Source organism: Caretta caretta, chromosome 2 (genome assembly GCF_965140235.1).
Source record: "Caretta caretta isolate rCarCar2 chromosome 2, rCarCar1.hap1, whole genome shotgun sequence".
Classification (NCBI taxonomy): Eukaryota; Metazoa; Chordata; order Testudines; family Cheloniidae; genus Caretta; species Caretta caretta.
In genome coordinates this window covers 92,763,372-92,777,514 of record NC_134207.1, presented here as the reverse complement: position 1 = coordinate 92,777,514, position 14,143 = coordinate 92,763,372, and the positions used below count along the sequence as shown (strand labels likewise).

Genomic DNA, 14,143 nt, shown 5'->3' with positions numbered 1-14,143 from the left:
TACTCACTACACTGCCAATCAATGCAGTGTCTGGAAATGTTAATTTAATCAGGCGTGAGCTGGAGTTGGCATTCAGGGAAGCTTCTGGAGCTCCAGGGTGGAGCTTAGCCTTCTGTCAGGAAAACACCATTTTCTCTCAATAAGATGTGGCTACATCCTGGCTGCTTGCCTAATATCCTCAGTGGGAGAAAGAAAACCAGTGCAGTACAAGGCAGCAACTTCTCTGCGATACAGTGATTTTTATTACAGCAGTAACACAAGGAGGCAAGCAGTCAAAGAATAGGGGACTCAGCGTCAAGAGGATGTGGAGGTCTGTTCCTAGCATTGCCAGATGCCTCTGTGACCAGCCATGCCCTACCTCTGCCTGTCTCCCCAGCTGTAAAAGAGGAACCGGCACCTACTGTGCAGGCTGCTGTGAGGTGGAGTTAGTTCGGAAAGTACTTTGAGATCCGTGAATGGAAACTGTTACGGGTACAACGTCTTAGTATTCGACTGATGCATTGTATGGTGGGAACATGTACCTTCCACGGGCCATCTTCACCCGCCCTTTCCCTCCCCCCCCCACTAATGATAAGCGAGTCTGCTCCATTTTAAATAGTAGGTGTGTTCTCCAGGCTCCTGGCAGTGTGGTCTTCAGCTGGACATAGTCTGGCCACCATTGAGTACAACTGGTGAAGATGGTAGCCTGAAATGGACACATTGGCTGAAGCAATCATTTGGCTGGCAGACTGGAGAAGATTTGAAGGGCTGATTTAACCAAATAAAATAAAAATCATGCAAGTATTTATAATGCCCAGAGCTAGGGTTCTTTAAAACTGGCACAATAGGGAGCCAGAAGAAAAGAGGGCTGTTGTGAAAGTGCAAATGGGCATGTATTAGGAGAGGATTCAACAGCATTTTAATTACAACTCACTCAAAGCACCACAGATCAAATCTGTGATAGTGAGTGAGGACTGATTAATTTGTGTCTGCGTGATGCCATCTCATTATACACTGATCTTTGGAAGAAAAGGGGTTAGAATGTTAAAAATACGATGGTTATAATATGGATCAATACAACTGGGAGCCTGAAAGCAAGACCTGAAGGTTTTACAAGATTGTGGCAGATGCTGTATTCATCATGTAGAAGGAAAGCGCTCCTACTGCTATGAGACAGCCCATTTATAGCTGGTTTGGGGTAGCAATCCATAGACAAAGATATTAAACCACAAGCTGAATGTCATATGATAAATACAATTATACAAATACAATTATAATTAAAAACAGATGAATTAAATGACAGTTTCCAGAGAGTGCTTGACTCAATGGGTAGAACTGGAGCAGAGGGTCAGAGATTTGGAGCACTTCGAAAAAGCTATATCTCCGTTTCAGGGGACCTGCCTCTGTACTCCCCTGCTCCCCAGTCAGGTATCCAGCCACCACCTGTCTCTGGGCAGGGCCACTTGTCCCACACCCTTCTGACTGGGGGGCTTTAAGAATGCACAGCTCCCTGCCAGCCACTGCGACATCCCCAGCCAGTCTGTGTGTTGCACTTTCTCCCCAAGTGCTATGAACAGTCTGTTGCCAGCAGTATCTGTTACTATGGAGCTGTGATAACTCCCCTCCCCAGTCCCTGGAGTGGCAAACAATCCCTGAATCCACAGTGATATACAAGCTTCACACAATATGGTCTCCAGAGCTATCGCACGTGGTTACAATATCTGTCACGGTGAGGAACTACCTTATTTTTTTCCAGTTGCATCCTTGAATTGAACTGGTACGACAGGAATTGAAACGCTGGCGGTTAACATACTGAGGGAGCCAGAGAAAAAGGGAAAATGGTAGGGAATTAGTGATAGGGTTTGTTGTTCGTCAATAAGCATACACTCAAGGTTTAAATAATCAAGTCATTTGAACGCATGACCAGATATACCACAGTATAGAGCAGCAAATACATCACTCCATTGGCTCCTCCTCTATTTTAGAACAGAAATCAAAGTCCTGGTCCCTATGTACAAAGCCCTTAACAGAGTGAGACCTGGCTGCCTCATCCTCCACAGGAAGAGAGAGAAAAACCAAGGTTTAGGATGACAGACTTTGAGCAGCACAGCATTCTAAGCACCCACAATCCAGCAATGAAACTAAGTTGGAAGATCTCAGACTCCAGCAATCCTGAGATCAGGTCAAAATGTGGGATACAACTTTGCCCCAGGAATAATGTTAAACAAAAAGCTCACCGTGTAATACTTGTGCCTTGAAACCTGGAATAAAGAGAACAGCCCATGTTTGGGGGGATTTTCATTCTTCATAATTTTGTTTGACTCTTCAGCACCAAGGTGAAAGGCATCTTAAAATAGCTTGAAATGTGCCCATCAATGGTATCTTGTTAAGACTTGTTTCACAAAGATTTTCAAGGATCATTTCAGCTCATCTCTTTTGAGCCCTGTCTATCCCACCCTCCTCCATCTCGTGACAAGATTGATTTAATTTAAATCAATGGACAAAGAGGATCTGTGTTTTTCCAGGACAAATGAATTGTATCCTGTAAATTAGTTTTTTATTCAACCTTTTTAACTCCGGGGTTTGGGGAATATAGTATTTACTATACTGGGTCAGACCACAGGTTCATCAATCCTGGTATCATATCCCAAGCAATGGCCAATAACTAATCCTTCAGATGAGACCCCCATTAAAAAGGAAGTCTAGGTAGTTTAAATGAAGAGATTATCTGTCTTTATAAGGGTTTTCTTTTAGTACTTCACTTATTTAGAATTTAAGAACCAACTAATTCAATTCTCCAAGATTCCCTAATAATCAGGAGTCGGAAACAATCCGTTTCCTAGGACAGTCATTAACTGTGGGAGGAAAAAAGGTGGATACGTTTGGTTGAGCAAATGCTGCCATCGTGGATCAGTTTGATGTTACCCCCTTTCACTTTACTCCCTCGGTTTGAGGAGAAAACAAATTCATCAGGAGACAAATGTTATTTCATGATTTTTAATAATTTTGTGCTATGGTTTGACCAGAGCATATTAAGAACAAGCATAAAATCTGTATTTAAAACTAACAACAGCACTTAGAGCAACATCTTTCTTTAAAAGTATTGCAATAACAGACCTTAGGTCTAAAAACTAGGACATCACCATTTGCTCAATTAAAAGAGGCAGATACACAACAGATGAAATCTTCTTCTCCTGTATATAACTGGGAGTTATGTTGGAAAATAAGCAACAGGTTGATTGTGTTAAAGGAAAATAAAAAAGTCTTTAAAGCAAGCCAGGTTTGTCACAGCTTCACATAAACAGTTACTGAGAAGTTCCAATACAGTTGTAAAAAGACTTTTTCTTTTAATAGACCTGTTTTTACAACAATAAAATTTAAATGAAGGATTAAATATTGTGGATAGTGCTGTACATATTTCGGAATAACGTGAAACAAAATGGACAAAAATCCAGACAGACGTGTTGAAAAATGTGATCCTGAAAGCCACAAAGTTAGAATCACCAAAAAAAAAAAAAAAAAAAGACCCATACAGCAATAAAGCATATTAGGCTGTAAAATAATAACTAGCAATAAACAACAAAAATGGTCAAAGCTCTGAAAACAGGCATTAATCTGATGATAAATTCTAGGTATAATAGCTTGATCAATGTACACACCATCATGAAACACTCTGACACAGAGGCACTAGATAGTTGAGAGCCACAAAAGACAAATTTCTTGGCAATGCTTAGCAAGCCTTTGTACTGCAAGTAAAGAAACAGTTGTTTTGTTAAAGAATATTAAGCTGAATGAGTTTTGTGTTTTATTTTTGCTGTCCAGCAGTAAGATGCCTTGGGCTCTCATAACTTCGGATCATAGTTCTTTTTAAATCATGGATGCCTGCTGCGCGTTGTAGTAAATGGGATGTGTGAACACAGAGCTATGGTTACACTTCATAGATTTTCTAATCTTTTCACTGCAGCTTCAAAGGAGATTAGTTACTTTTAAGGGAGACATCATCCTGTTTGGTCCACTCAGTATGCAAGGTTTGCTATTGTAAATCATACTCTAGGCTCCCCCTGCACAAGGTTTACTTTGTAAATGTTCTTCGTAGTCGAGATTTTTTTCCAGACACACACATTCTACTGCAGTGCAAACAGAAATGTGGAAATGGCCGGCAAGACCTATTTGCAAAACTTTGTGCCTGATAAACAATGAACAAGTTAACAAACGACAACCATAAAGTAGGCAGATTCAGATATGTTACCTGCTTACTGGCTAGCACAGCACAATATACAGAAAGGGATGGACAAAGCTACTTGCAAGGGCATGAGGAGAACTGGCCACAAAATCTACACAGTTCTTTAAAACAAAACAAAACAACCGTGATCACTAGTCAGGTACAGGACTGCTGTGATGGTTTCTTTAAAAGATATTTAGAGACAAATGGTTAGCTGAAGTTTCAGGTCAATAGAGAGAGAAGCCATGATAGGCCAATAAAAGGACAAAGTAAATTCTTGAGTGCTATGGACCTGATCCAAAGCCCCTTGAAATCAATGGGAGTCTTACCATTGTCTTCAGCTGGCTTTAGATGAGGCCCCCTGAGTTTTAGTGTAGCATTTAGCTAGATATCTGAAAACCAACAAAAACGCCACCTCAAACATATTCCAATACATTGCTATGTTATGCTTGTGGTTAAAGCCTGACAAGTATAAAAAAGTAGCCATTCGTTAGCGGATTATTCAGTCTTTGACAGTTAACTTTTATATCATCTACGTTCCCAGACTATTTAAAACAAGCAGTTTAGAAAAATAAGTTCCCTATCTGCAATTCCAAACTCAAACTTTATGTTTGTTTTCCTGAGGTATTCGCTTTACCTAACAAGCCACGCCAAGAGTGTACATGGACAACCAAAAGTGTGGAAAGACTGGAGGAGCAAACTGTCCAGAGGGCTTTGCCATGCACAACAAAGCGCCGGTCAAACTACAAAAGGCTTTTCTTGCTCGTCAGCCTTAAAAATAAACTGACTCCCACCCCATCCTCAAAATCAAAAGCTTAGGTCTTGTCTACCTGAAAAATGGTTTGCCATACAGATATAACCATATCAGCAAGTGTAGACGAAGGTTATGCTGGCAAAAGCTGATATCAATTTCCTGAACGACAAAATGGATACCAGCAAAAGGATTTTTATGCCTGTATAACTGTGTCTACACTTGGGCTTTTGCTGGTATAAAATGTCATAAAAATAAAGTAAGTCACACGCCGAATAGACATCATTATACTTGCAAAAGTTTTAAGTGTAGACCGGGCCTTACATCACTGCTCTCCTGGCTTGGATGGGTTTAGGCCTTGCCTATACTCAGTATTAGCCTCAGTTCAGCTATCACTGGTCCAGCAGTGCTGCAAACCTCAGTGTGAACAAGGAAAGTTGAATATTGAACCACTTCAATATGCTCCCATTTCAATCAGGGGTAAGATCAAACAGAGTAAATTATAGCTTTCCTTGTCTATTATACCTGGGGTTTGTACCCCTGCAGCTACACTGATTGCTGAATCCTGAATGCAGACAAGCCTTCAGAGTATAGAATGGGAAGGTTGTGTATTAGATATAGGTGCAACACAAGGACTGTTTTTGTTTTTGAAAAACTCTGTTGGCCTACTTTTGATTTTTGCAGGGTCAGTTTCGATCAATTTAGCCAAGGCCCATACAGTATCATAGGGTTTGGATAAAAAGTTCTAGGTTTTTAACTCATCTTTAGGTAAATAAGGTAACTGAGGGTATAAATAAAATATCTGCTTGAGAAGAAGTAGCTAATACTGGTTCAGCTCAGCAAAAACAAGGTGACAACAAAGAAGAGAAGTATCTAGTTGCAAAGTTAAAGCTGTGAAGGTTTGTTTGTTTTCTTTTTCTTTTTCCTTAAAGTGACACACACAAAAAGAATGACCTTCATCGCAAAGATGCATCAAACAACCAGTTGCTATATACAAGCTGGTCAAAAGTGATTTGTTCAAACTCTGCTTTTCCCTTACGATATTATATTGATATTTAATAGGAAAATAAAATACATAGACTTTTTGTCATTTGTATGCATACATTTGCAAATTTTCTTACAAAAGAGGACCAAGCACGAAAGTAGGCATTCACAAATTGGATGCCATTTTTTGTGTTAAAATTGGTATCATCTATACATTATCTTACAGTATTAACAATGTCTTTTTTTTTGTTTGTTTGTTCTACCCATTGGGTAGGATATGTGCATAATATATTCAAGTTATATACAGCACCTTACAAATAAAACTCAGAAGAAGAGACAGACAACTGAAGAAGCACCATTTTAAGTGAGGCACAACAAAGGTGGGAGCATAGGACTTGAGTCAAAGTCCACTGAAATCAGTGGGAGTCTTTCCATTGACTTCAATGAGCTTCGGATCCGGCCCCTCGAGTGCAAGCGGATTCCTATCTGCTCAGACCTGAACACGAGGCCCCTTAGTTGCTTACAAACTACTAACATGCAAACCTCCTCAAAATTATATCGAATATATATGTATATATTTATTTATTTATTAATACCCCTACCACAGCAGACAGACAAGCACAAACTGAGGCGAGAAAGAATGAAGAAAAAGACAGCTCTGTCACCCACGTGATCTGAATACATACCATGTGGTATCAGACAACTCACATAGCAAACCATTTAAAGCAGCAGCAGCAGGAAGACAGCAAAGAAATGAGACACAGGCCTCTCTGGCAGTAAATCACACACAGGGCGGGGTTCCTTGGGAGGTGGGGGAAGTATTTTTGTTTGTTTCTCTCCGTTTTAAACACAAAAAGGTACAATATTTTAGCACTAAAGCGATGCTAGCTTTGCTTGTATTTATTCTCGAGCTGTAACACAAAATATGCCAAGGCAGAAGTACAGCCAGAAGGAGAGGTTTTGACATTTTCAGTACAAACCAAGCTCAACCTTCCCTGCTTTGCTTTGGGAGCAGAGAAATGTAGAGTGAATGATTGCAAATGAGGTGTTTGTGGCCTTTAAATGTATTAAAGCAAAATATTTGTGGCTGATTTACAAAGCATTAATCAGCTTCTAAATTTTGCATTGGTGCTATTTACTGTTTGGATAAAGCACTTCATCTACATTGAGCCTTGCTTACACATGGAAGGGTTTGCTCAACTGCTGGAAATGGCCCACCTTGATTATCACTACAAAAGGTCCCCCACTCTCCTGCTGGTAATCTCTCATCTTAAGTGATCACTCTCCATACAGTGTGTATGGTAACACCCATTGTTTCATGTTCTCTATGTATATAAATCTCCCCACCGTATTTTCCACTGAATGCATCCGATGAAGTGAGCTGTAGCTCACGAAAGCTTACGCTCAAATAAATTTGTTAAGTCTCTAAGGTGCCACAAGTACTCCTTTTCTTTTTGCGAATACCTATATACTGGCAAATCCCCGGTGGAGATGCAGCTTATACCAGTTCCCCGAATGGAGTATGCTAGACTAGCAAAAGGACTTTTGTGCCACTTGTTTAACTGTATTTACATTTGGGCTTTTGCTGACGTACCTATGTTAGTCAAGGGGGTGGGGATCACATCCCGAGCAACACTGCTATGCCAGCAAAACTGCTAAGTCCAGACCAGGCCTGAGCCAACATTCATAGGTGGGCCTTGGTCTGGATTTTAAAGTGGGACCCTATAACGAGAAGTGTAAATTGTAATTTAAAAAGGAAACATAGCAAGTAAAGAGAAATTAGAATAAAACTCTGAAAGTTCAGCTGAAATGATGTAACTCAGACAAATCCCCACAAGGATTTCTTACATTTGAAATGCTGCTATAAGGGCCCCTATAGATGTTAAACAATTCTATGACAGTGCCTCCTTGGGAGAGGGAGGGGGTTAAAACAAAAGTGAGACATTTGGGGTTAGTTTTGGGGCATGTACATAATGGGAAAGGCCAACCATATTTCACAAGATTCTTACAACAGCCCTTAAATGGAACAGAAAACAAAAGTAACCTAAAGCAAAGCTTCATCTGAGCCAACTCTCAAACGTGGGTCCCTTGTTAGTACCACACAGGCTTATTAGACACAATGTGCTTCTGTAGTTTTAAAAATCTGTTTCACTGCAGTAGCTCAGTACAAGCGGTCTCCTGCAGGGCAGTCCCCAAGATATGAGGACTGCTGTCCAAAGCATCCTAAAGAGGAGAGCTGTTGGATGGAAGATGCACCAGTGCCCCATGTCAGAGTTGGGAACCTGGGCAACTGGTTGAAGCAGGGTACTGTACATTATTCAAAGGGCGAGGGAAGAGAGCAGGTGCTCCTCACACTTTCAACCTTTTGAGTGGTTACCTGCCACTGCCCAGGCATGTAACAGAGCCATGTTCAACAGTAGGATTCAAAATAGTTTACTATAGCAGGAAAGGGACATTTTAAACTGGCTTATGACAGAAAATAAACCCATGCAGCATCCCTGGAAGTTGTTTATAGAATAATAACTAATATCTGGATAACTAGAACAGATAGAGAGAAGGTGTGCACGTCTGTGTTGGCAAACACACCCACGCACACACACAAAATGGTCACGTATGGCATGAGTCCCAGGCAGGGCAGCTATGAGAGTTTCTGGGAAAATCCCAAATATCCAAATCCCAATTAATCCTTTTGAACACACCAGCAGGTGTTTTGTTTATTCCTCCTGCTTAAAAGATTTTTAAGAACAATTTTAGAGTGTGTGTATTTTGATTGCTTATTTTCTTGTAGTCCTTGCCTGTAAAGCCAGGTTGCCTTAGTTACCATGAGTGTGCAGGCCTCAGAGTCAGAGAAATGTTAGTTATAAAACATTTTTAAAACCTTCAAACATTTCTCACAAATGCAGGTGTCAGTTTTAAGGTTCCATGACACACTCTCTGTCAGGGCTAGAAATGAATGCTTCCTACAGGAGAACACTAGAAAGCCTGCACTTTGAGTTCTTCACTGGGCTAAAGCTTTTTTCCTAGTGAATTGTGCTATTCTTGCACAGCAGTGTAATTTCAATCCCCATTTTCACCCAAGCCACAGTTATGGGAAAAATTTTAGTGGCAGGCTCTTTTTCATTTGACACTAGTAGTTTTGAGATTTGGAACATCAGAAGTAGCTCCAACTGGGATGGATTAGTGGGCAGAATGAAAATGAGGACAAAGGTGCAAAATAAATGCAATTAATTGCACGGTTCCAATTAATTCTATGGTTGCAGAAACAAAAAGAAAGGAAGTTATTCTGTTGATCGTGACTGCATACACAGAACGTGTGTGTGTTTTCTCACATACAGAGAGTGAACAACGGTGTGGTAAAATGTTATCAGCATGAGTTTGAGTTAGATGCATTCCTCATGAGTGACAAAGCCATGAGTGGGGCGTACAGAAATCATCCCAAACTAATGATGACCAAACCTTCCTATCACATCACAGTATCATGTATTCTCTATATGCCATACATCTTACAGAAATGCTATCTTAAGAATACTTGAGAGAGCTTTTAACATTTTTATTGGGACTATTTTTCATCTCTCATTCATACCTTATAGTCAGGTGCCTCACATACCAGGAGGCCAACTGCGCCGTGCTCAGAAGGAGCCAGGCAAACCTCTAAAAATAGGCTCGAGAGATTTTTCTGTAATTCCAGGGCTAGAAGTGATATGTATCCCACTGGGAAGTTTGTAATCCCCTCTTCCTTTCCTAGCCCTGTAAGACCGCCAGGCAACATACACTGAAGATTAGACATTTTTCTATCTAGAAAAGCTGACACCAGTCCAACAGCTGAAACTTGTCCAGCCTGGGCCTTGGAACAAGGTAATTTTTGGGAGGAATTCTACATTTGAGGGGGAGAGAGGAGGAGGGAATATCTATTTCTGACAGATTAAATTTTTTTAAAGTAACAGCTGTTTGAAGTTGCTCAGAAATGTGGAGTATTTGAATAAATCTTGGGGAAGATAGGTTGTTGGGCAGAGGGCAAGTGAGGCAGTCAGAGGATAAAAACCTCTACATACGTGGTATATTTGTGTGTATTTTATATATAATATACTTACCTGGACACACACACACACAAATGAAACATGTATGTGGAGTTTTACCTATGTGATAATCTATAGAACATATATCAATTTAATAGTTTAAAAATTACATTTGGGTGGCTAGGAAGGTTTAGAATATGGTCCTGAGTCTTTTTACAGAGAATCCTCCAGAATTGCTGCGTAGAATTTACCTCCCTTGAGAGAATGCCCATTTTTGAGCCTGAACAGATTGACAGCGACTTCTTGTTTGATATCATTTTTTCTTATTTTCTCTTTCGGAGTTCAGTTCTAACAGTACTGGCGTGTTCTCTGTTCTCTATGAGCAGAAAGAAAGAAAGAGCACTCCTTTGTAATATTGTTGGCAGAATCCACCTCAGAGATTACTAACATTCATTAAGATATAATCAGAATGAAGTCTAAAAATCGCTTTTTGCAGAGTGGAGAAAATGTGTTACTTCTTCTGCAGCGTTTGTAACCCTAGTTCAAGGAAACCTAACAGACCACTTTGGTAGGTGTTTTCTTCTGTATGTGCATGCATCACATCCATCAATGTTCATGGGAGTTACACCAACACACTGGGACACTAGGATGGAAAGATGGTAAAGGGTTATCCTCAAAGAAGATACGTTCCCAAGAGGTGGCTTTGAAGTTAATAGATGTGGCTTTAATGAGATCTGCAGAGCAGTGGGACAGCTTGTATTCAAACTGGTCCAAAGCCCAGGACTGTTTACCTGCCCTTCTCCTGACCCAGTGGTTCCCTGACAGAATGACAATTGATTTCCATTTGTTCTCTGACCTAGATGTCTCAGGGCTGAATAATCCTGATCTAGGCAACAACATACTTCTGCTCACCTTTAATAGCAACAAACTCCCTGAAGTGACTTAAATTGTGGATACTTCCTGTGGCCTAAACCTGCAGGTCATCTGTAAATTCCTAATTCCAAGATGTATTACTCCCAGAAACTATAAAAGGCAAGAGCTATAATCGACAGACAGCTAGTCAGTCATCCCATAAACATCTGTGCTGGGGGCTGCGCTAAATCCAGTCTCCTACTTCTCTCTTCAAATATAGCTACATAAATAAAAAGGGTTCACTTTGCATTACCAGGGACAATTCAGATCAAGAAACAAGCAGATTCTGATCAGTTATAAACGGGGCTGTCTGTTCAGAATATAGTTATTCCAATATTCATCAAGCTAGAATAGTACAAAGTCACCTCACTAAGGAAGTTATCTATACAGAGACCCATAAAATGAACACACACATGCATACACACACGCTGTTTTGGCATTAAAACTCTGCATAGATCAAAGATTCGCTTCAGTAATCAATGTTTCAATCAAGCCCTGTAGTATGTAGAAGTCACACAGAAATCCAATCTCCAGCAATCGGAACAGGTGCTGTACAATACAGTACTTTTCTGCAGTGCATTTCATGCACTCGTTGGTTGCTGCTGTTAACAAAGCACTAGGCTTAAGACCATAGAAAAAGTGAGACCTTACAGTGAAAACTCTACTACACATATATATTAGGAATATTACAACTAAGACTCTAAAGATTCTTTTTTTCTTTTAAAGTCCATTTCCAAAATGCATTTTAAGTGCATGTTGTGCTTTTTCTGTGTGCTCTTGAAGTCACTACCACCATTGTTCAATTGACTTCCAAATCTTACATTAGCTTCGGCACAGAAGCTAACCACGGAAAGAAAGCAAAACCCTAAGCAACATTCGTCAGGCAGACACATATCTTCCAATTACTTTGAGACCAGAATTACAAAAATAGGGCCAGATCCTACACACAAACACACACATGTGAGTGTAATCTTTACCCATGTGCCTAGTCTCATTGGGCTCAATGGGATTACGTGCATGAGTAAGGGTTTGTGGGATCAGGCCCATACGAAAAGGCTAATGGCTTACAGTGAGATTAACCAGGGTTTCCAAGTCACTTCCAATGGTTTTCTAATGCTGCAGAAACCATTGCCAATATCACTAGCACTGTAAAAAGTATCACATGTGTTGCAGAAACTGCATAGGAGGGGGTATGGTTACTGATGTCCACTTGCGTAAACAGGATTAGCATAAAATTCTCCAGTACAGAATTTAAATAGAAATTGGACAGTAAATGCACAAGAAAGAGTCACATATTTTAACTGCATTCTGGGGGGACGGGACAGAACTACCTTGCATTTTTAAACAATTTATTGCATAATGTCAGGATATGTGACTAAATATATTTCAGGCTACACTGAAGACAACATCTCTAAAACCTTACGTATTAACGATACTGCATTGTGAAAAGGAGAAAAAAAATTACAGTGCTTTGTTAATAATTAATATAAATTAGTATATCTGGGATTTTGTTTTGCTTTTAATGAAACAAATGGCCTAAACTGTATAATAGCTAAAACAACCTAAGTGATGTGAAATGCTGGAATTTCATGTTTGCTTACTTCCATCCAAAAGTCTCCAAGACACTTCATTGATGCACTGTCATTTTAATGCAAATTACTGCAAAGATAATAACATGTTAAGTGTCCCTGTATTGCCTGATTATGTAAGTCAATAGGTGTTAGGCTAAATTCAACAATCCCCTTTCAGTGACAAATACCAGGTGGGGCAAACTCCTCCAGATTACTCCTGGGGTCTAATCATTATTCCACAGGTTTTGAAAAGACAACATATAGAAGAACTTCACGTAAAACAGTTCCCTCATATATATATTTTTTAAAACATTAAGATAGTGCAACTTTTTAAAACACATTTTTCACAACACAAATTAACTCCTTGCATTCATCTAATTTCTCAACTTTACACCTTGGCACACAAAACAGGAATTTTGATTCATATAAAAAAAATTCCACACCTTGGGAAAAAAAAGCAAACTGGCCGATTCTTCCCCCATTTACCTAGCAAAACTTTCTTCTCATTTTCTTCTTTCTGCCATTCAGTTAATATAAAACAGGCTGTACAAGCCTAATTTCTGTGCTAAGTTTCCTTTTAGAATTAAATAATTCAAATAGTTTATTTAAAAAAAATAATATATATTTTCCCCCAAAACACTGCTCATGGCCAAACTGAATGGAAGTTTGTATTATCTCAATCCACTTTGCATGCAATTCCCCTGAAATGAATCAGAACGAACTGGTTTGCACGTTTGGTTTTACTACATTGTACCACGTGTAACTTAACAACATTGTGCACAGGAATGTGGGAATTTTCCTCCACATTCCTGTTTGATTCTCTTGTCTTCAGTTCAAGTGCACCTGGGAAAGTAACTTAGACAAGGTTTCCTGGTTTCCTGTCTTTGCCTTTAATAGGGACTATTGTGCTCTCTGAATTGTTCTGCTGAAACTGAAGTCTGCTCCCCCTCTGTGATGAAGGAGGCGCATTGTTGTGCTGGTGATGGAAAAAAGAGGAGCCTGGATAATTACCCATGACCTCACTGTATGTTGGGGGTGGTCCTTCCATCCTTCCATTACTGCTATAGTTGGTTGCACTTATGCCCGAATTGCTGCTTGGTGGGCATGGGCCCCCATTGTACGTTGAAATGTCTATCAAGTCACTGTCAAAAATGGTTCTGTTGGGTGGAGCCCTGACAGACTCTCGATTGAGTTCCATCTGCTGTTCTGGGTCCCGGAGCTGCAGCGTGCATGGCCCTTGGTATGGTGGTGGCTCTTCTCCATCAGAGAGGGAGATGGTCGGAGGAAGGTCAATCTCATGCTGCATGTAAGGGTAGGTTGGCTGGAAGCGACTGAAACGGTCCCGCTGCATGAATGATGGAGCGGTAAACCTGTCCCTGGACCTTGGGGCATACATGATCTGAAAAGGTAAGAGGGAGCTGTGAATCCACTTCCAAGCATCACCCAGCAAAACATTATGGGTATTAATTAGTTATCAAGGGCCAACAAAGAGAAAATGGTCACTGCCGCAGGGAGTTGACAAGTTAGCTCAGACACAGATTAAACAAGTCAGATGCACACAGTCACAGGCATGATTGCAGCTCATGGAGACATACCCAAGATAGCTTTAATCTAGCTAGTTTGGGCACCAGAGCAATGAAGCTTCAGCAGCACTTGCTGCAGCACGGACTATACAAGCCTGCCCGGAGCCCTGGATAATTACTTGCAC

At 40.3% G+C, this 14,143-nt stretch overlaps 1 protein-coding gene across 5 annotated transcripts in view; it reads right to left on the bottom strand.

Moving 5' to 3' along the window:
• Positions 1–2,962: 2,962 nt before the first annotated feature.
• The window catches only part of LDLRAD4 (low density lipoprotein receptor class A domain containing 4), a 450,512-nt gene continuing 439,331 nt past the window's right edge, over positions 2,963–14,143 (bottom strand). For all 5 annotated transcript variants that reach the window (XM_048840182.2, XM_048840183.2, XM_048840186.2 and 2 more), the window contains one exon: positions 2,963–13,834. In XM_048840182.2, the coding sequence (XP_048696139.1) occupies positions 13,292–13,834 (543 nt within the window). In that variant the 3' untranslated portion in view covers positions 2,963–13,291. The remainder of the gene's footprint in view (positions 13,835–14,143) is intronic.